The 24,020-nt window shown below is 31.5% G+C and overlaps 1 protein-coding gene across 1 annotated transcript in view; it reads right to left on the bottom strand.

Annotated features, from left to right (window-relative positions):
* The window catches only part of LOC139507642 (proton-coupled zinc antiporter SLC30A5-like), a gene marked incomplete at its 5' end in the record, with an annotated part of 48,742 nt that extends 28,498 nt beyond the window's left edge, over positions 1-20,244 (bottom strand). Inside the window, 10 exon segments of the mRNA XM_071295833.1 lie at positions 3,566-3,774; positions 4,638-4,917; positions 5,609-5,779; positions 7,817-7,893; positions 12,493-12,580; positions 13,572-13,659; positions 14,187-14,272; positions 14,615-14,681; positions 15,767-15,889; positions 20,032-20,244. Coding sequence (XP_071151934.1) covers positions 3,566-3,774; positions 4,638-4,917; positions 5,609-5,779; positions 7,817-7,893; positions 12,493-12,580; positions 13,572-13,659; positions 14,187-14,272; positions 14,615-14,681; positions 15,767-15,889; positions 20,032-20,105 — 1,263 coding nt within the window.
* Positions 20,245-24,020: the final 3,776 nt, after the last annotated feature.

Here is a 24,020-nt window from a genome sequence, read left to right as displayed (position 1 = left end):
TTAGATCTGCCAACTCATATTTGCAATCTATGCAAAGAAGTACGTATGGTAGTCTTGTAGTAAAGATTCTCCTAATCTCAAAATTGTTTATTGGGGTCATGGAATTATATATTTAAAAGGAATGGAAATGCGGCTCGATATCAATTGGGATACCCGCAGAGCACCCATAGAGCTATAATCCATGTCTGACTTGTTATATAAAGAATCATGACGGAGGTCCATTTCCTGTCATATAAATTGGTCTTTTAAATTCACAGGGTCATCTTGTTTGAGAAGATAAAAAGGAGAAAGAAGCCCAAAATCAAGAGACTATTCCGTGAAACGGCAAGGAGTTAGGAATCATTTTAATGCCTCATCGAACATATGTTTGTAATATTTATCATGCAAATTCTTATTAATATAGACCTCGGTTTTGAAATTTGACTGAGTTCCATCCGGATTGCAAAACAAAAAATACAGTGTTTTGATTTTTTTCTTAAAGATCGACAACTACGAAATGCAAAACAAAATAGTTGATATCATTATGAAGCTGAAACCTTATACTAGCATTAAGCACTTTTTTATTTTAGTTTTTGGTGCCATTTCTGAATTTTCTACGATTTTTCAAAATTTCAATTTTTAATTTCATTATTCTGTCAAAACATGTCTTTCAATTTTGGAGTGTAATAGGATTTATTTTAAATATTGGAAAGCAGAAAGCAGAAAGAAGAAAGCGAGAAAATGAGATATCATTTTAAAGAAGGAATATTTTTCTACAGTTTGGTCTAAAATAATGCTAAATGTTATTGGTACAATGTAAATGATATTTTTTTTCATTTAACATGTTGGAAAATTTTAAGTAAAGCGTCAATAAATACACCAACACACCGTATTCTAGTAAGGGTTAAATAACCACTTATAAAAGAGGGACGAAAGATACCAAAGGGACAGTCAAACTCATAAATCTAAAATAGATGTGACATTGACATACAATTTAATAGCTTAATTTTTTTTCTATCACATAGAACGTGTTGAAATAATCTTAATAGGACACGAAGACAGTCACAATCCCCTATCTACTAAATGTAACACAAAAAGTTATTTAGAACTGGCAACGTAGACTACTTCTCAAAAGAACAGGAACTTCTTACTTACAGCTCTGTATAACTCTGTTATCTATATAACAGTTAAACCAAAGAGATTAAGCCTTAACCTTAAACGGATAGTAGCTACGATTTTCATTAAAATTACTTGTTTAATCTATATGCCGGATTTTGTACAAAAAGTTTAATAATTATGATTAAAACAACTACTAGTTACTTTCCATTTATCATTTAGAAGCTTTTTAACGTTTAACACCTAAATTTATTTCTTGTCTATAAATAATAATTCGATGTTAAGCCCAACCCTTATTCATATGACCTATGTTGATTTGAACTCTTCAGTTCCCAATGCGCAATCGCACATTGTGCCTCGAAGGAAAACTTGTCGAACAGGGGAATGTTATTGCGGAAATGGTACGTGAATTTACAGTTTCTGCGAGAAAAGAAACAAAAACGAGGTGCAGACAAATTATTGTAGATTAAACAAAAAACGGCGATGAGATCGGTAATTAAAATCATTCAAAACACCTGCGACGCAGGCTAAGTCAAACAGAAGTAGCCGACGGTTTGCGTAACTTGTTTACCTGTTTACATTTAATTTACTTATATTCCAGATCACATAAAAATAAATCGCAACGTGGTATTGTCAAAAATATGTTTATAAATTTACGGGCAGGAATCTCCCACCTTAAAAGAAATTAGAAATCAACTTCCTACAATTTAGTATTCTTCTTCACGTGTATCCTTCATGGAGGCCCCTATTAAACACACAAACACGTGTATACGTTATCGGCATGGTTTGGTCATACAGATGTAATAACAAGTGTATAATATCACCATTGTTGGAGAATCTTGAGTTGGAATAATATGCCGGTTTTTGTTATATTTTTTATTTACATAATTTAATAAATGGCGTCAAATATGTACGTTTAATATAAAGTAATTATCAAATACGTAAGAAAACAAAAAGCACATGTTCATATCTATTTATATCTTGGTTAGCTCACTCGCTGTGTCAGCAAAGTTCGGGAAGTAAACCCGATGCATAATTAATGAGACAAATAGGCACGCAACACGATATGAATTATCAATTATTAGCACTTCTGTAGTTTATGAAAACATTCTAGCGATCTTATTGCTTATTTTTAGTACATATCTTTGATTTTTGCAGCTTTAAAACTTGTTCATAAGTTTGTCAAAATCGTAGCTACTATCCCTTTAAAGCACAGCATAATTTCCCAAATTCTTATTAAAAACGCTTCTTGTATCGTTGGTATTCCTCTTCCAAATCTTACAAAAATTTAATGCTTTGCCAATGACCAAAATACTCCTGACTTGGGACAGGCATATATAAAGGCGACCGAGGAGGGTGTTAAAATGAGATTTGTAGGATTAGAATCGCCCCTAGCCAAGCTTATCATGTATCCTTCAAAGGACAAAATCTTAAATTGAGAAATTTTCAGAGAGAATCAACTATCTTTTTTTAAAAGATTTTAATAGATGCTTATTAAGCTGCTTGTTTTTTTTTATAATCCATCATATTGTAATAAGATACACGTACGTCATTCATGGAATTCGTCTAATTAAGTTTACTTTTATTATGAACACATTATGTGTGCATAATAAAAGTAAACTTGAAAGACATATGAAGCCATGTTGTCTTTAAAATCTCCAAATAGATCATGATAAAATGCCAGTAGGTTTATGTGTATATAAGAATAATTTATTTTATACGAAATAATTACAGAACAAAAGTGATGTGTGCAATCCATTGTTTTTATCATATATATGAAATTGTAACTTTGAAAGGTACAACTGTTATATATTGATTTATTGTTATCTCTTTGATACATTCCCAATTTCTTTTCTCTATTCTTATGATAGCATATTTGGTTTTAGACAGTTAGAGCATGAACAATAGTACCATTTTTGTTGTGAATTTTGCAATTGTTTTGTTGTGTCTGGTTTTCAAAGTTACTTTCTTTCTGATTGCATAAAATAATGTTCAGTCATCTTAATGGAGTACTAAAAATGTTAACAGCAGAATTTTGAAATCACAGCTCTATCATATACCAGTAACCTAAATACATTATATGATTTATTATCTGGCAGCTGCGCTTAAATTTCTCTTCATTCATTCTCCATTTTATCAGTTCTACACTGCATATACAAAATAATTTTTTTGTTTTGTTTTGTAATCAAATTGAAAGAAACTGTCTTGGAACTATAATACAGCGGATTGTTTATTTTTCGTGGGATTAATAGTCCAACTTTTGTGGATTTGTTGGATAAAGCAAAACTCCAATTTAAATGTTCAACAAAGTACAAAATATAGTCTTATATGCATGCAGACTATTGCAAAACCACATAATCAAATAACCATAAAAATACATTTTTTACTCAGACCATGAAAATAAATACTCACTTTATTAAATGAATTTACTGTATTCATTACACTTTTTCCTTTATCAGACTACACTTACCAAGTTTATACAAAGAAAATAAAATATTCTCCGTGAATCTGATTCCTCATATATTTGTTTTAGTCCATTTTTAAGTATGGTGACTACTGAATGTGTTGTTTTAGATATTGCATCACCAGTAAAACTATACAGAGGTAATCCAGTTGCTGAGTAGCCAATAAAGCTTCCACCTTTTGTCCCTTTACTGGGCCATGCTAGCATATTGGTGGCTAAGAAAGAAAAAAAACACCAAAAATATTTAATTGACAGTTTTAGGGAAGCATTTTTTTTTTAAATGTTTATATAAATAGATCTATTTCCATTTCAAACATATAACATTATTTTTTTTTTTTATTAATTTTTTTTTATTTATTTTTTTTTTTTTTTATCTCAAACCAATTGAATACACTTTTCCCCTTTAAAGACCGCTAGATTGACAACAACACTTAGGTAAACTGCATCTTTTATTGGTAAGAAAAAACATTAAGAGACAGTAATTACATTTTGTAAGATTAGTTGTTTCAAAGTATACTATAAATTTTAGTCTGAACTCTACTTTTCATGTCACTAGCAGTTAAGCAATAAACCATCAAATGTTTACACGGAAATAATGACTGGTTTGGTGATAACATTGACCATCTTAAACTTGGTTTTACTGAGGAAGAAAATATGTTAACAAGTTTCTACATGCAGCTAGATATAGAAAATTTGTGACAATGAAACCTATGCTTTACATAGGCCAAGTTTAAAATCAATTTTAAATGGTAATGTGATCAATCTATGCAATAAATCTGAATATTGATTTTAACTACCGGTAATTAACATGATGTGACAAAAAGAGGGGTCAGAGAAGTCCTGATCCCCAAATCCCAGGCTTAAAAACATGAAATTCAGGGATCCCGAGTTTGAAGAAATTAAAATCCTGACATCCCAAAATTCGAAAAAAGAATTCCCCATATCTCGTAAGGATCAATTCCAAAATCCCAAGCTTAAAAACACCCCATCCCCCAGTCCTGATGAAGGTCTGACTCCCTCCTCCCCCCCTCCACAAAAAAAAGGAAACAGAATAATTGCATTACAAATAAAATCTTACCTAGCATGAAAACTGCTAAACTGAATACAACTCCACCAGATAAAACATGATCATTTGTAATAATCTCTTTGATGGTGGTGATTTTAGAAACTAATGGATGATTCCAAGTTAAAGCAAAAAATAAAGCTGAGAGAAATATTGCATACGCCCCATACACTGCAGTCTTTGGTGGCTGTAGGTGGTTGATAACAACTGCTTCTATATAGAAGTCTATCACAAGCACAAATAATATCACAAGAAATAGTGGGAAAAGGAGGTATAACCAAGAATCTATGTCACTCTATAATGAAAAAATAAAAGTAAATAAATTTGAAGAAATTTACCAATTCTAACCACTAGTCCATCAACATAGATGTGAGAAGGTAGAAAAGGGTATATATTTTTCATTAGTCATAGGTCATTTATGATTCTTGGTCCATTTCATGTATGCAAAATTCCATAAAGAAGGTTCTTCTTCATCATTTGGTCTCTGGTAGAGAGTTTTCTCATGGACAATCATACCACATCTTCCTTATTTCTATAAGGTAGGTTGTGGTCTGACATGTCTTCCAAGCCTCCCATATCCAATTACGTAGCATAAAATAGTCAACATATGTATAGTTTTCCATTTTGATTATTTCACAGGTACTTTTTTTTTTAACCCAGCAGTAATTTTAAAGCCATAATGTTGATGTCACTGAAAAGCCATTCTATTTCCAATGAATTTTCTTGTGTGTCCAAATAAAAAAATGTTTGTTGCATGCAGTAATGTTAAAAATTTCAAAAACATATGCAATGGGGTTGTCAATCACCTATATACTAATATATTTCAGTTAGTGTTAAAGAAAAGAAATAATGATTATAATATGTTTAATCGGGACAATTTTGGTGTTTTGATTCATATTGGTTTTTACTAGCATGTATTAATCTGATCTGATCTGTAAATAATATACAGCAAAGCTAATCTACAGAAAATTAGTATTTTTAATTACCTCTTTGGTCATTGCAATGAACATTGCCCATGGAAACATAATAAAAGCTTGTATAAATGTAGACATAGCATGAAGACGTTTAGACCCACCAACATCAACAGATAATTTCTTTGAAGCACTGTTGTATCCTATTTGTAGGAATAATGTTAATGACAGCAGGACTACTCCACCCTATTAAACATAATAATAAAAACATACTGAGGATTCCATTTTATTCGATGTCTACCAATTTTTTGTGGATTTTCTGTGTACACATTGATTTTCATGAAGCAAGTATAAAAGGGTAAATTCTCATTCTCTTTTAATGACAATATAAGCAAGCTAATTTTCTGGTTTCTTGGGAATTTATTGCGAACCCTATCATAGTTTTCCACAGATTCACCTGCAAGTTACCTGTCCATTTCAACTTTTGTAAGTTCTATTGTCCCATCTAACAAATACAACAGCTATTGTTCTCTGTTTAGTTTATTCAATGGGACCTTTAAATTTCTTACAAGAGAATTCTATCACTCACTGATTAATTTACCTGAACAAAAAATTGAACTGTCAATGATGGAAATACATGAACAAATAAGCAAGGATTTGTATAGTTTATAGTTACTATACAAATCCTTGAAATAAGTAATTAAGAAACTGCATGTGATGTTGTATTTATTCAATCAATAACACATTTTCAATTAGTTTGATATAAAAACTGATTTAAAAATTAAAAGTTGATTTCTGATCAAAGGAGTAGGTAAGGACTCATTTTGGCCTCAAATTTCAGTTTCATCTGACGAAAGATTTTGACCACTTTTTAAAGTCTTAAGTGTCTATTTCACTTGATTTAATTAGTATAAGTGAAATATTTTAACTGATTTAGTCATTAAAAACGATCCGATTCAAGCTCAAATATGAAAAATCTCTCAAATATGCCAAAAAACGTCACTTTTCAGATGTTTTTTGTCAAATATGAAAGTGGCCGCATCCGTGTTCATCCAAACCCTTTATATATGTTATGTATTATCATAAAATACAACTTACATTTCAATATTAAGGATGAACACGAATGCGGTCACTTTCGTTTTACAAGGAAACCGTCTAAAATTTAACTAAAATGATAGAATTTTGAAGATTTCAGTAATTTAGCATGACTTAATGGTACTACAACCCAATATATGTGCATTATATTGTCAAAAACAGCCCATGTTTATGTAGCAGAAGCATTCAACTGTCCAATAAATAACTATAAGTTTACATTTTAACAATTTTGTAAAACTGTTATATTTTGGGGCCAAAAAGGGGTCTTACCAGACCTACTCCTTTCAACATTTTACCTATTAAAATTTGATTTTTTTTAGTCTGTTCATAAGTAAAAACTTGAAATGATAATGTTTAAATAAAGGTCTTCATAAATGTATTCTTTATAACTGAACAACCACAAAAAACATGTAAATTCTTTGAAACATAAATGCATGCAGTAATTAAAAAAAAATCAGAAATAAACTTTTTATAATTAAATCAGTGCTTATATTGAACAGATTGAAAATATATTATTGATATTGAATAAATACTGTATCACATGCAGTTTATGTGAGTTTATACATGTATTTCAGTCAACAAAGAAGATATTTTTTGGTCAGGCAAATTAATCAATGAGTGATAGATTTCTCCTAGAAGAAATTTAAAGGTCCAAGTGAATAAACTACATAGAAAACAAAAGCTCTTGTATTGAATCAATGGGACAGGTAAACTTACAAAAGTTTAAATACCTTGGTCAAGAGCAGACGACTCTGTGGTAAACTTTCAATTGGTTAGCAATAATATCACTTTGATATTTTTAACTAGTATTCTCTATAGTTCAGGTTAACAGTTAATCTGTTATGATACTCAAGGCACCAGGCTTGTTTTGCATATATAATAGATAAGATATAATTGTTCATTGACAAACTTTTTTTTAAGTTAACTCAAAAGTTTTCATTGGTTCATGTCTGTCATATTTGTTTGTTATAAATTATGCCATTGGTTTTGTCGTTTGAATTGTTTTACACTTCATGTCAGGGCATTTAATAACCAACTATAAAACACTGTATAGAATTTTCTCATTGTTAAAGGCTGAACGGTTGCATATACATTTTATTAGGAACTTAAGAAGATAATTGTCTCACCAATTTGTCAATCATACCACAGCCCCTTATTTTTCTATTTATTTTACAGTTGTACACTTACCTTATGGTCGGACCATCCAATGGAATTTATGATATGATAAAAAACATGTGTAAATACATTGCTGTGTTTGTGATTTCCTGAAAACTGGTTAAGGAATGTTGTATAGTAATGCATGTAATCCCTCTATTACAACTTAAACATAATAATCCCTCTATTACAACTTAAACATAAGTATCTAAAAAAAATACTTTAATGTTCCCCAACATTTAATTCTACACTTAGATATATACAAAAGTGATTTTTTTTATATATATACAAGGATAGTGTCACATACATAATACATTGTGACCTTATGAGTTTCCTACAAAAAAAATAATCTTTCGTATATTTTTTTTCTTCTTCAAATCAGTTTTATTTTAGCAAAATATTAAATTGGGTTTCTAAAAAATTGCTTCGCTGAGCAAAGCTGGATATGACTGCAGATGTCAAACCCTGAAAAGTTGGGGCCAAAATGGACACAATATTCACGCTTGATACTGGTTTGAATTTGGATTGTAATTAAATATTTGACACATAATAGGTTTTTGCCACAGAATAACTGTCCAAGAACTTACAAATTGGTTGTATGATTTGAATTTATATTCATTTTTTTTTGCTTTTGTGCAATACACTATGCTGTTGCTAATTGACACCCCCCCCCTAAATAAAATTGACCCGTTTTTTTTTGCTTTTGTGCAATACACCATCCTGTTGAATATAAAAAAAAACAAAAAAAATATTTGATGAAATTTTCTTTATAATTTCTGAAATCTGAAATGAGAAAAATAGTCCCCTCCCAATTTTTTTTCCACCTCCTCCTTTCCCTTATTCCAAATTTAAATTTCAATACTTCAAGATATAGTCAAATCTCAATTAAAATTTCTTATAAAGTTAACAACCATAATTAACCTTTTAAATACAGCATACAAGCTTACGTCTTAAAATATAAAATGACATACATAGTCATGGCTAAAATCATTATTAGTTAATAGTAACTTTTAATCAAAGCATTATATGTCGGCAGTTAACCAAAAACCAAGGCAAACATAATAGACAACTTTCGAGTTTGATGCATTTCCGTCAAAAACTTTGGTTTTAGTGAACATCATTCATGCTTTTAGGGGCGTCGTTGCTTCAGTTTCAATGTTGAGCGAGTGGTTGGAAAACTATAAAGCTATATTGCATAAATTTTTCGGCAAATTGAATTCTCATATCTGTCTGTCAGCACTTCTGTCATTAGAGAATTGTGATTAAGTACCTACAGAACAAATATTATTTCTAGTTTATCCTGCACAATGACAATCACTTAGACGCTTGATGAACGTTTAAAGTGCAGGAATACAGGCGATCCCCTCTATCTGGTAATTGATGTCATAATAGAGTGCATAAATGAAGAGTTTTTTTCGGTGCCAGACAAACTCGAAAGTGGTCTATTAAGAAAACTATGGCAATGTTGCTTCAATTTTTTTTAAGATATAAAAGAACAAACATTAAACATTCATATATTGTAAATTTATGTTCATTTGATGAATAAATCATTAAGGCAAATAATTCATATTTTATCAAAATTTTCAAAAGCAATGCATATATCAAGTATATTTTTTTCAAGGACATGAGTCTGCAGGGGTACAAGTTCGCAATGATTACAGTTGTTCTAGTTGATAGTTAATGTTGGTATTAGTTGACTGTTAGTTGTTCAAGTTGACTTTAGTACGAGGTTGTAAAAGTATGAGTGGCATAGCTTGCATGTATGCTTATTTTTGGCAAAAAAAAATATTATTGCATGTGTTCACAGCAGATACACACAGAGGTATCTGAATGTAACAAGGGTGAGGATATGAAGCAGTTTGCATGTTTTTTCCTTTAGGATCGTTTGGTTTATGTAAACAAGATGGATAAATCACAGAAAAGTGCTCTCGGCTCTTTTGTAATATATCCGGGTATGGTTTCCTGTGACATGAAAGACAACATGATAAAAACTCTACTAGTGATTACTGAAATGGAGTGTGATAATTCCTGGGCTTATAAATACCTATTTAGGTTCAAATATTTAAAAAAAAAAAAATTTCAATAAAAGAACAGAGTTCCAATGTCCCCGCATTGCACATATTTTGTCTATCCAAGATACAAGGGCTAAAAATGCACTTTTTTATACATTTTTTTAATATCTCTACATGATCAAGAGAAATAAAAGCTTCATCTAGCAAATGCAATAGGATTTTCATTATAATTTATGTTTCCACAGGGCATAATTGGTTAATAATATTTGATCAGGACTTATTTTTGTTAGTGTCAAACATATTTTGCTGATGATACAAGTTACAAAAAAATCTTGCAATAATCGACACACATTAGTGTTAACAACATGTGCCAAAAACGGACGGACGCCCGGTATTTTCATGTCCCCTGTAACGTGTTGAGACAAATAATCATATCCCGGGAAAGTGGAGTCACTTCGGTTCCTATGTTTTGAAGTTCCATAAACATAAGTGCTGCTGTAATGGGTCCGTTTTTGAGATGTCAAATATAAGATTGGGTTTGAAACTCTTTCATAAAATATTTCTGAATTAAATGATGGTAGTTTCGAGAAAACAATAAAAAAAACTAGAGGCTCTTAAGAGCCTGTGTCGCTCACCTTGGTTTATGTGCATACATGTATTAAACAAAGGACACTGATGGATTCATGACAAAATTGTGTTTTGATGATGGTGATGTGTTTGTAGATCTTACTTTACTGAACATTCTTGCTATTTACAATTTTCTCTATCTATGATAAACGTGGCCCTTTAGTTACACAGAGGAAAATATTTTGTAAAAATTTACAAAAATTTATAAAATTAATGAAAATTGTTAAAAATTAACTATAAAGGGCAATAACTCTTTGAGGGGGGTCAACTGACCATTTAGGTCATGTTTGACTTATTTGTAGATCTTACTTTGCTGAACATTATTGCTGTTGACAGTTTATCTCTATCTATACTAATATTCAAGATAATAACCAAAAACAGCAAAATTTCTTTAAAACTACCAATTGTGGGGCAGCAACCCAATAACCCATTGTCCAATTCATCTGAAAATTTTAGAGCAGATAAATATTGACTAGATAAACAATTTAACCTCTTTCAGATTTGCTCTAAATGCTTTGGTTTCAGAGTTATAAGCCAAAATCTACATTTTACCCCTATGTTCTATTTTTAGCCATGGCGGCCATCTTGGTTGGTTGGCTGGGTCACCGGACACATTTTTTAAACTAGATACTCCAATGATGATTTTGGCTAAGTTATTTATTATTTTCTTTCAAGTGTCATGTCGGGTGTAGCTAGTAACCAAGTCGAAAGTCCGACTGCAAAAGTGGAAGGTTGCAGACCTCAGACCACCGCTAATTTAAACCCCTGCCTCCAAATTGAAAAGATACAAAATTTTGTATTATAATTTAAAATTGCCGCCAATAGCATGAATAGTTGAATTCTACTGACGTAGTTAACTACATATTGACGACAAACAATATTCCTACGACTTTTGCCATTTGGAAAATCTGAACTACTTGTTTTTAGAGATTTTCGGCGATTAAATATTTCATACATTTGTTCTTTGACATCTTAGCCAAAAGCTCTGGGGATAATAAACTACATAAGGATTCCTAATGTGCTCTACTTCCTATGTGCAACTTCAAAACTTTTGGGCGATTCGACGTTTATGTAAGGTTTTTCTGGTCATATTTTTTGTAATCCAGAATTAAAAGCATGAAAAAACTGTCCATTTAGTTTTAAATAACATAATATCTAGCTAGATAATAACAATGGCACGTATTTCAGCATGTATTGGGTAGAACACAAATCCAGGGTGCTCGTGTAAGGCAGCTTAACTGCCTAAAAATAAATTGACAGCTAATAACCTCAAGACAATCATCATTTCTTAATACATAATTAAAAAGGCACTGTAAGGGAGGTAATCAAACACTGTTGTTTTTAATTGGGATTATATTACCTCGCTTAGACTTCTTTTTAATTGTCTTAATTTTTCTTTAACCAGAAGAAACCTTTTTTTCTCCCTTTTTTGCCTCTAATTCATAAATGGTTTTAGCCATAACCCCCATAATATATCCTAAACATCCCTTTGTTGTATGGAAACTTGCGGTATAATTTCAGAAAGGTTCATACACTTTAACATAAGTTATTGTCTGTAAACTAAAAAAAAACTTATTTTTTTGGGGCCCCTTTTTTGGTCCCTAATTCCAGAACAGTTGGGACAATAACTCCGAAAATCAATCTCAACCTTCCTTTAGTGGTTATAAACCTTGTCTTAAAATTTTATTGATTTCTATTTACTTATACTAAAGTTATTATCAGGGAAGCATCTGTCTTTGTACAACGCTGATGACGATGATGCAGACAATTTTTTTATTTTTGCGGTCGTATAAAAAAGTACGGTAAACAAACATATGCCATTTCAACAAAGAACTGTTATAAAATGTATGGGGTAGGGAGATGAGAGGCATTCAAGTTAACGAATTGTGTGTGGTTGTATATTTTTATTTTATATTATGCATGGGTTGTAGGGGCCTAAAAAAGTGCCTTCAATCCCCCCATGCATGAAAATCTGAAACAGACCTCAGAAAATACTCATTTCTAATTTTAGTGAAATCCTGTAGTTTATCTTTAATGACTTAAAGTCTTAAAGTATATTTGCAAGGATACCGTCATGATCATGGTGACTGTGTTCTTCATCGTGATCAAATAACAACAGCGTCAAAATGGCAATCAGAAAAAAGAAAGCTCCTCTAGACTAAAATAAGTGAAAAATTATGATTAAACAACAAGGTCAAAATGGCACAATTCCTATACCTAGATTGTTGAAATATGGAAAATGATGATCAACTAACAACAAGGTCAAAATAGCAATTAAAAAAACACATCTCCCCTAGCAGCAAAGAAATTATATGGATATCTGATTATGGCAATTGGTATAAAGTTTTTCAATTGTTGAATTTTGATTGCAATACATGTATTAGATAATTATAATAATAAGGATGACAATTTGTAGTCTAATTTTCAGTGTTTTGGACATTTTTTTCAATTTGCAAAAAATAAATAAATAAATAGACAGCTTTAGAGTTCGATGCATTTCCGTCAAAAACTCTGGTTTTAGTGAACGTCATTTGTGCGTTAAGGGGCGTCGTCACTTCCATTCCAATGTGGAGCAAGTTGTTGGAAAACTATAATTCTATATTGTACGAATTATTCGGCAAATTGAATTTTCAAAATTGACACTCAGCACTGCTGTCATTAGAGAATTGTCATTAAGTACCTACAGAACAACAATTATTTCTAGTTTATCCTGCATAATGACGATCACTAAGATGCTTGATGAACATTAATAGTGCAGGGATACAGGCGACCCCCTCTATCTGGTAAATGACGTCATAAAGGCGCGTATAATTGAAGAGTTTTTTCCGGTGATGGATGAACTCAAAAGTGGTCTATTGTGTTTGATTAAACAAATTTTATTGGCGAAGAAAAATTAAACAGTTTGACTTAGTCCATGTTTATTTTATTCAGGTTTTTGAACTTGTTTGACAATTTGATTAATTGCTGGTGTTTTAATGCCACCTGTTTTTATTTGTTTGACAGAAAAGCAATAAACAGCTGATTGCATATGATAGATGCTAATTGTAATATTTAATGAAATTGTGTGGCAAGTTGGTGTCGCATGTTTTCCAAATTTATGATACTAGCAATCAAGACTTCCGGGATATAATAAAACAGCCTGTAAGTACCTTTGCTGGGCCTCCTCCATTGGCTGTGAACAGAGCACTGGCACCTGAGATGATAACTAGATCACTATGTTCAAACAAAAGTATTGTCCTGGAAAAAAAGGACAAAACAGGATTCGAAAATTCCTATCATCATGATTATGTAAACAACAAATCTCACTAATTACAAATTAATTCAAGCACATTTGTGTACTTTGATTTGACCAAAAGATAAATGTATATTACATGTGTACTTCCCTTTCAATTATATCTGCTTTTCAACATCTTATCAAAGTAATACTTTTTTTGTTGCATATTTAAGGACCTTTTTGTTATGAATATTTCCATGTCTTAATCAGAACTGCAACTGAAATTTGTTACCCTTTTCACCAGACAAAAACCAGTTTTTTTATTTAATTATGCAAGAGTATGCCAAATTTAAATGTTTTTTTTACTATTTGCATATCCTTAAACAGTAATTTTGGCTAAACGCAGTTTCCTTTGGGAAAAGGGGGTTATTTTTTTAGTGCTGACTCCCAGACAGTTATTTTGACGAGGTGATTTATTTATTAGTGGCTCTAATGTAAAATAAATAGAAATAATATTTTTTTGTGAACTGTATGTAGTGTAGATTCCTACCTAAAAGGTCCACATAATGTCAACCCAAAAAGCCACAGAAGACTCAGAAATGCACCAAAAACTGCATGTTTTCCTATTCTAAACCACTGAAAATAAAAATGAAATAACATGATGGTCATGAAGCTGATTTAGATTCAGAAGAAAAGATTGATATAAAAAATGTATCTTTCCCTGTTATCAGTTGAAATTGACATGTAAGGATTACACATTTCAAAAGAGAAAGAGAAAGAAGGATTGATAACTAATGAAAAGAAAAAAAAATATTGATGAGTCTTAAAGCTTGGTATTGATAATTGGGTTCATGAGACAAAATCCACACTTTTGTAAAAAATGTCCACCAATGATCTCTTAGACATAAAATAACTTAAGCATCTCATCATGTATTCAAAACTATAGTTATTTAAAATGTTTTTTCAAGTTAATCATACCTGGGATTTCGATAATCTTTTACTTGATGAAAATGGCTTTTGTAATATAAGTAGTGGTAATGAACTCCTGAAAACAGCAAAATACATAGATCTACATAATTTATAATTGGAAGAAATATTGGATATTGAATTGATAATTTTGCATTGTACAGGTCACTCAAAAAGTTATGCTTATTCACTACAAAAATATATATACATTTTAATATGCCTGCTCGAAACATAAATTCAGAAATTATTTCTGTCTTTCCCATACATGTATGTTGTCAAATTCTGGTATTGAATTGATTCTTGTTACATGTGTACATAACCTTAGCTAAATAAACGCAATATAGTCCTGACACCTTTAAATGCTAATACAGTGAAAGAAACTAAAACAAATGCTATTAGAATCATATATTTCACATATGTCTCACAGGAATGAAGAGGATCAGAGCAGTAAGACAAAAGTAATTATTGAATTTCTTTTCAATGCAGAAAACTCAAGACATATGTTTTGATGTTTTTGTTGGGTTGCTGACTGTCTGATACTTCTTCCTTGTAATGTTTCATATCTAAGTCTAATTTTTTGTATTAATTATCTACATAATCATATACATTTTAAAATCTATATTAAACAAGAATGAGTCCATAGTACACGGATGCCCCACTCCCACTATCATTTTCTGTGTTCAGTGGAACGTGAAATTGGGGTCAAAACTTTAATTTGGAATTAAAATTAGAAAGATCATATCATAGGGAACATGTGTACTAAGTTTCAAGTTGATGTAACTTTAACTTCATCAAAAACTACCTTGACCAAAAACTTTAACCTGAACTTTGCACTATCATTTTCTATGGTCAGTGGACCATGAAATTGGGGTCAAAACTATAATTTGGCATTAAAATTAGAAAGATCATATCATGGGGAACATGTGTATTAAGTTTCAAGTTGATTGGACTTCAGCTTCATCAAAAACTACCTCGACCAAAAACTTTAACCAGACGGACGAACGGCACCACAGACGGACGGACGGACGGACTCACAGACCAGAAAACATAATGCCCCTCTACTATCGTAGGTGGGTCATAAAAATAAGTACAATTCAATTGACAATGAGCTATAAGTTTTATTATAATTAACAAAAATAATAAATTGTTAGCTATAATCCTCACCCTGTTTTAATAATAAACAGAAACTGCACCACTGGGATAATCTTCAGTAAATCATAAGACAAGAAAAGTCCTGCAGCCCGAAGGAACTTTGACACAGCTAAAATTATAACATACTTCATCCAACTGGAAAAAAATTAATATCAGACATATAAATTAATTGATATATATTAATAGAATTATTTTACTGAACTAGAATTTGAATGATATATGGTCAATGATGGTATTATAAACAATTATGGTTAATTATTTGTTGATCTGAGCAGACATGTTTACAGTTTAGGTACATGTATATATGATAATATAAACCAATCTTTTGGAAAATTGCTTCTTAAGCCTACATGTATATACATTTGTATGTGTATATGCAGTCTACAAATTACATTTTTGTGACTGTGAGCATTGTCAGATGTAGTGGGTTTTTCATAATATGGGGACAATTATGGTAGAAAAATCAATAAAAAAAAAAAATTGGGGAAAATTTCCCAAATCTTTCATTCTACTAATGAACTCAAAATCGTTAACTTTTTTTTCAGATCTACTTCCTGTTCCTGCATTCGTGCAAAAATCTACTTCCTTTTCAAAGTCTCATGCAAACAAGACCAGAAAAGGAAGTAGACTTCTGCGCAGATGCTGGGATTTAAAAAAGTCTGAAAAAAAAGTTAACAATTTTGAGTTCATTAGTCATGTTAGCAATGGTTAGAAGACTCCGAATTTTTTCAATTTTTTTTTCTTTTTTTTTTCTACTGTTATTGGGGACTTCGTCCAAAAATAAACAAATAAAACCAGATGCTCCGCAGGGCGTAGCTTTATACGACCGCAGAGGTTGAACCCTGAACGGTTGGGGCAAGTATGGACACAACATTCAAGCTGGATTCAGCTCTAAATTTGGATTGTGATTAAATAGTTGACACAGCATAGGTTTCATACACAGAATGAATGTGTTCTAATGAACTTAAAATTTTTGTTTTCTCTTAGAGCAATTCACTATGCTGTTGAATATTAATCCTCTCAAAAAAATGTTTGAAGAAATTTTCTTTTTTATTTATGAAATTTCAAATGAGAAAAATTGAACCCAATTTTTTTAATCACATCCCCCTTTCCCTTATTCCAAAACTAATCTCAATTAAAATTTCTAATGGAGTTTGCAACAATAACTACTCATTTAAATACATCATAAAATATTAAGATGTAAAAAAACTGATTGTTATCACTGAATGGTAAAGATTATTTTAATTTATCAGTTGGTAGTAAAAAGTGAATATACATTGTATATTGTATATAACAAAGATTTAAGTTGATTCTGGACAAAGAAAGATAACTCCAATTAAAAAAAATCTTGCTATTGCACAATATTTTGCAATTAGATATTTCTTGCTTACTATTCTGGACAAAGAAAGATAACTCTAATTAAAAAAAAAATTGCTATTTCACAATATTGTGCAATTAGATATTTCTTGCCATTGCGCAATATTGTGCAATTGAAAAGACTTGCTATTGCACAATACTTAATATAATAATTCTAGATCCTGATTTGGACCAATTTGGAAACTGGGCCCATAATAAAAAATCTAAGTACATTTTTGGATTCAGCATATCAAAGAACCCCAAGATTTCAATTTTTGTTAAAATCAGACTACGTTTAATTTTGGACCCTTTGGACTTTAGTGTAGACCAATTTGAAAACAGGACCAAAAATGAAGAATCTACATACACAGTTAGATTTGGTATATCAAAGAACCCCATTTATTCAATTTTTGATGAAATCAAACAAAGTTTAATTTTGGACCCCGATTTGGACCAACTTGAAAACTGGGCCAATAATCAAGAATCTAAGTACATTTTTAGAACCTAACTGATTCATTTTTTGTCAAAATCAAACTAAGTTTAATTTTGGACCCTTTGGACCTTAATGTAGACCAATTTGAAAACGGGACCAAAAGTTAAGAATCTACATACATAGTCATGACAGTTAGATTCGGCATATCAAAGAACCCCAATTATTCAATTTTGATGAAATCAAACAAAGTTTAATTTTGGACCCTTTAGGCCCCTTATTCTGTTGGGACCAAAACTCCCAAAATCAATACCAACCTTCCTTTCCTACAGTTTCAACAGTTTAGGAATTAGGGGCCAAAAAAGGGCCCAAATAAGCATTATTCTTGGTTTTCACACAATAACTTTAGGAAATGGCTTTAAAATTAGAAAGATCATATCATAAGCAACAAGTGTACTAAGTTTCAAGTTGATTGGACTTCAGCTTCATCAAAAACTACCTTGACCAAAAACTTTAACCTGAACGGACAAACGGACGCACAGACGGATGGAGGCACATACCAGAAAACATAATGCCCCTCTATTATCGTAGGTGGGGCATAAAAATAGGGTAGGTAGGGTAACTGGAACCACACATATTTTTTTTATTTGGCCTAAATGCTCATGTCGTCATGCATCATTTGAATTTTTTATAGAAATTAACATTGACATAATTTTTTTACTACATTGTATGGGGCCAGATCAATTTGACAATGACAATTTTAAGCTGAATGACTTTGGACAGATGAGACTGGGGTAGTCCAAATAATAATGCTGTTTTGTATAGCTTTTTTATGAAAAAAAATGTGGACACCTTCCTAGGAAAGCGTTACAGCAAAAATCATAAATAGCCTTTCTAGACGGCAGAATTATTTTGGACTATAAATAAACTACATCATGATAATAAGGAGACAAAGTCCCCTATAACGGTAGAAAAATCAATAAAATTTATAAAAAAAAAAAAAAAAAATATAGGAGAACATTCCTGAAATTTTCATTCTTTTAATTAACTCAAAATTGTTAACTTTTTTATTTTCAGACTATTTTGTTTTCCCGCATTTGCACAATAATCTAGACCTTTTACTGGTTTTGTTTGCAGGAGACTTTGAGTACAATATGTATTTATTAGTAATAGTCTAGTAAAATAAAGGAATGCATGAACACAATTCCAATTTCATCTTTAATAATTCCTTGATATGAAAAAATGTTACTTGATGATAGCGTTTCTTTGTTAGCATTGAAAGACGTCATAACTTAAATTCCATCACAACTAAAATCCCAGTAGAACAACAGAACCAAAATCGAAAACTTTATGATATTTCCGTTTCTTTATTAACAGATTTTGAAGTAAAAAAAAAAAATCATACAGACTTCGTCCCCTATCACAGGTAATGCCTGCCTCATATTAAAGACTGGGGCCGAAAAAAATTTGGACAGATAGGGCCACAATTAAAAATATTTTGGTTTGCCCAAACCCTACCCACAGGTTGAGACAGTGGGTAGGTAGGTAGGCATTTTCTTTTTTTTTTCAACAAAAAGAATTTATAGTATCTATGGTTTATAAGTCTTCATGGCTATCTGATTAAAAAAAAACTTCTTCAAATCAGGACAATAAAAGATTTTGAGTAGGCAGCTTTTTTCTGGGTAGGTAGCGTTTGGGCAAACAAACCTATTTTTTTTTATGGCCTAGTCTGGGACGGGTAATCTTCGCTAGACAAGGGTTACGATCCACTTCATTCCTCTCCAAAGGAGCGAAGTGGATTGTTCAGTCAGGGGACTTACTGAAATAAGTGATTTTTAAATCACTTATTTGAGTAGCAAATTCGAGGATTTGTCACAAATTTGGATTATACATAGGTTTAAATAATATCTTTTAATTAGTAAAATTTAAAAAAAATGAACTTTTTGCTTCTTTTAAGTAGCAAGGTTTATGCCTTTGATGCTATCATTTAGCTGAAAATTCTATTTTAGTTGAAAAAATGCTATAATAATGGCTTTACATAATGAACTGATACTTTCTTAAAAGATTTTCCCCAGCAGTGGGAGTATTTTTCCTGTGAAGTTCAAGGTTTCATCTTTCAGATTATGTAATAAAATTCTACTGTTCGCGATAAAAATTTCACTGTACGGGGGTGTTGAAATTAGTGGGGGTTATTAAAAGAATGATACTTAAAGAAGTGATTTTTGGGAAGAAAATTGAGGTCTGATACTTAATAAGTGATTTTTGGGAATGAAATTGAGGTCTGATACTTAAACAAGTGATTTTTATGTCATTATCCTAGAGTCAGTACAAGGTCATCACCTGAAATGACCTGGTCATCCTAGACAACACAGATGTTGGTTCTGATAAGTTTAGAAACATAATAGTCTAAAACGAACTATACCATTATCTATACACTGTTTGTCTCTGTCCAGCCCTTTGGCTTTAGAGTATACTTTATGATCCTTTATACCTTGATGAAGTGTTGTAGATTGCATGTTTTGGCAACCCACTGCCATAAGATTCAACATGATGGGTAATTTTCATTCAAGGCAGTATTGCCAATCAAGTCATTGTTATGTGTGTACTTCTTCTAATTGGTAGGTAAGTCATGAGTCTCTTCATTAAATTAAAACTGCAAAACTGGGATAGAAATACGATTTATGTTACATGTCACCAATCTTAGCTTAGAACCGGAACCGGAAGTAAAAGGTTTGAAAAAATGGCTGCGCCCATAGTGGAAAATGTCTGTTAAGGCAGAAAAACAAAGTTAGGCAAATACGCCTCGATAGAAACTTTTGACATGGATATGTAATATCACATGTAAAACCTTACCGTACTTTATCTAGGAAGAATAATCTCTTTATATGACACAAGCGTAAAGCTGGAAATTATGTTGTCTGTTCATCGTCCGGTGCAATGTTGGCACATTTTATTCATTAATTAACAGATCTCACTTATATCTTATATCTTGATAATGACAAATCCTAGTATAGCAGTTCTTGAAGCACTTCATAATGCTTGTAGTCAAAAATGCTGACATTTTGAAACCTGCTGAAAAACAGTTGCAGGATTGGGAAATTCATCCTGGATTTTACTCAGTTTTATCGGTATGTCATTAGTAATAGATGTGTTTGATTTAATATAAGTCAGGTGATTCCTTTGATTGAGGAGAATTGTGTTTATGCATATATTTGAAATGATTATCTGTCCATCTCACTGGCATCTACTCTGCTCTAATTGTTTCTCGTTATTGTATGACCCCATTTAAACATGTATTTAGGGCTATATACACAATTATGCATTGTATAGTGTGGGCAGAGTCATATTGAGTCCGGGTCCGTTCGCCCTGATTCACTTTTGCCCTAGTACCTGTTCGCCCTGATAGGCTGATACCTGTTCGCCTAAGGTCCATTCATCCTGATTTTTATTTTTTTCTAATTGTTGTCTTGTCGCATAATTTTATGTACATGTATACATGTTCATGTACAATGTATGAACAAAATATGTTAAATTTTGCTGAAAAAGTGACAAAATATTTTAACATGTTAAAGTTTGTTGAAAAAATGACAAAATATTTATATTGCCGCAATCAATTTATCATTTTCTCTTTGATTTGCAGAGTAGAAACTGAATACTGGAATACAATGTATTTATCTTTATTGATATTTGCTGAGACTATATGTGTTATAGTAGTCTCAGATATTTTTTAACAAAATAATTGTATTCAGTCAATCACCAATGTATGCAGTATAACTGAGACTAGTCTCAGAGTATAACTGTAAATAAATGAACTTGTAAATCCGTTTCATGATTTACAATTAATCCATTTCATGATTTACATTTCGTACATCATTGTTTTTATTAATTTCAGCTGAATATTTTATCAAAACAAAACGTTTGTTTTTATTATTAATCCGTCAAAAGACAAGTATCACAATAATCAGATTCAGTGATCATGGTCAGAGCTCACGCTACCAGGCGACTTGGGCGAAGAAGTCGCCTTCCCGACCGTCACTTTGCTTTCCCCGACCCCCAAAAGCGAAAACAAGTCGCCCTGTCCATGACGATACTCGCTTTCAGTCGCTTCCGTCATCGGACATTTTCATTTTTACCAAGTTGATGAAACATCAGTTTTTTATTGATAATTAAAGAAATTCAGACATAACCGATTCATTATCTTTAGAAAAGAGGTTGAAGCATTGTCTTCGCAGTGTGTAGCAGGTTATTTGATAAAAATACAACTTTTTATCACTTCGTGCATTTCTGCAAGTTCCGGTGCTTGTTACTCGAAAACGTACATCAACCTAAATTTCGGCGGCAAAATAAGTTTATTACTTCATTTAAACGTGATAAAAGTTGCCTCCAGTAAATTTTTAATCCATTTATTGCATTAAAAACGTCATGTTCCTTTCCAAATAACTTGTCAAACATCGTTTATTTTTGTAAATTTTCTGCATCATGTGCATTCGTCCGCCATTGACCAATTTCTAAACTACGGATCTGAACCGGAGCAGCTATGACCGAAATTCCGTACTTTTACAATAATAACTATGGACGCACGGATGGAACAGCTGACAGAAGAATATTGATCCCAAAGGAAAAATTACGCATTCCACACGCATGAAGAGACTTTTGGTCATGTAGATCTAATTGATTGGTGTATATAATTCCCTATATTTTTTATGGATTGTTTCAAACTATTGATTAAAGTTGCTTAACTCTGAGACTATCATACTAATATCAAAATATTATGGCCCAGCTTAATAACTTTTATATTTTTTTATTAGAAACACTGAATTTCATACACAAGATAATTTTAAATTAAATTGTAATTGATATATAATAATTTCTTTACATTTTAAAATTTTTTTTTTTTTTATTATTGCTAGATATTTAGTTGCAGTTTTTCACAAGAACTTTAGTAAAACTTAAACAACTTTTAATTTCAAATGTAACTTTAATTGTAATTTTTTTACTTAGATATGAATTGAACATATAAAAAGAACATTATTACATATTGCCCTTTATACTATTGTAAAATCCAAACATTGCAGCGCACCGTGCGAATGAGCACTTCTCTTTCAAATCTCACCACTTCTCCCTATCAGTTTCAAAAAGAGAAGTCACTTCTCCCTATAAATTCTGAAGTAGTGTGAGCCCTGCATGGTGATCCGAATTATTTTGTCATTGAACAATGAATGATCCTAAACAACCATAAACTTTTAAATATTTCCATGTTTCCATAAAATTTCAAGAATATATACCATAGAAATATCTGAATAAGTTTATTCAACTTCAAAGCCCTGAATATTAATATTTTTTTAGAAGGGCAAACGGACTCTATATTGGGGAAGGAACTCAGGGAGAACGGACCCAGGGCGAACATGTTATTAGGGCGAATGGACCCGATACCAGTCATATGCATACCTGTCAACCTGTGCCTATGAAAATGCAGGACATGATCTGCATTGAAGAATGAAATCTCAGGTGACTGACTGACTGGTCATAATGCGTACAAAATTTTTTGAGCTAAATTTCAGTATTATGGGTACATTTTCTTATAATTTAAATCAAACAGTTTCCAAAACATGATCACATGGTTAAGTAATTTAAAATTTTATTAATTATTATTTCATTGCACTTTTAAGCTTTTGATAAATTTGTAGAACAATCTCGTCTGTACTAGCCAAATTTCACAAATTTAAAGTTGTTTATAAAAAAATATATCATGAATATGGTTAATTACGTTTTTCGGGTTATCAGTTAGACCGCATGGTTCTATTATTACAATAGGAAAACACGCGAGACGTTAAATCGCATGGTTCTATTATCATAGGGAAACACCCGAGACGTCCCAAAAATATATAGGTGCTCCTATTATTGGAGGAACATTACACAGTTGTGTACACACACATGGCGGCACGAAACACGATCGGAAATTCATTTGACGATATCTAAACTTTGCGAAACAAAGTGAAAAATATCGTGCGTCACATAGGCGCTTACATTTGTCACTGTATGCGCCATTTCTTGTCAATATGAACTATGTATAGGCGCAGGGCGCACATCCTTCCCGATCACTGAACACAGCCTTCATTCCTTTTCATATTGATATTCATTACATTTCATACAATGTACAACATTTGATTATCATTACATGCAGGATATCAACTTCACCCTCTAATATCATTTCTCAGTTTTTATTCTACACATGTATAAGTATTTGAGATACTATTCATCCCTTTCATGACAACACATTTAAGTTTTTAACGACCTTGACTGGCTATACAGCCCTTGCACCGTCGGTCCCTTTATGGTGTTTGGTCTAAGGTAATGAAATAAGGTTGAACAGTTAAAAAGGAAGTATAGATAAAAAAAAAGATTTTCAACTTTTAAATTGTATTACAGCTTTTACATTAATGCTAGCAAGACAAATCTTTGTTTGGCTTGCTTGCTTTG

This window comes from Mytilus edulis, unplaced genomic scaffold (assembly GCF_963676685.1).
Source record: "Mytilus edulis unplaced genomic scaffold, xbMytEdul2.2 SCAFFOLD_115, whole genome shotgun sequence".
Classification (NCBI taxonomy): Eukaryota; Metazoa; Mollusca; class Bivalvia; order Mytilida; family Mytilidae; genus Mytilus; species Mytilus edulis.
This window is presented reverse-complemented; position numbering and strand designations above follow the sequence as displayed.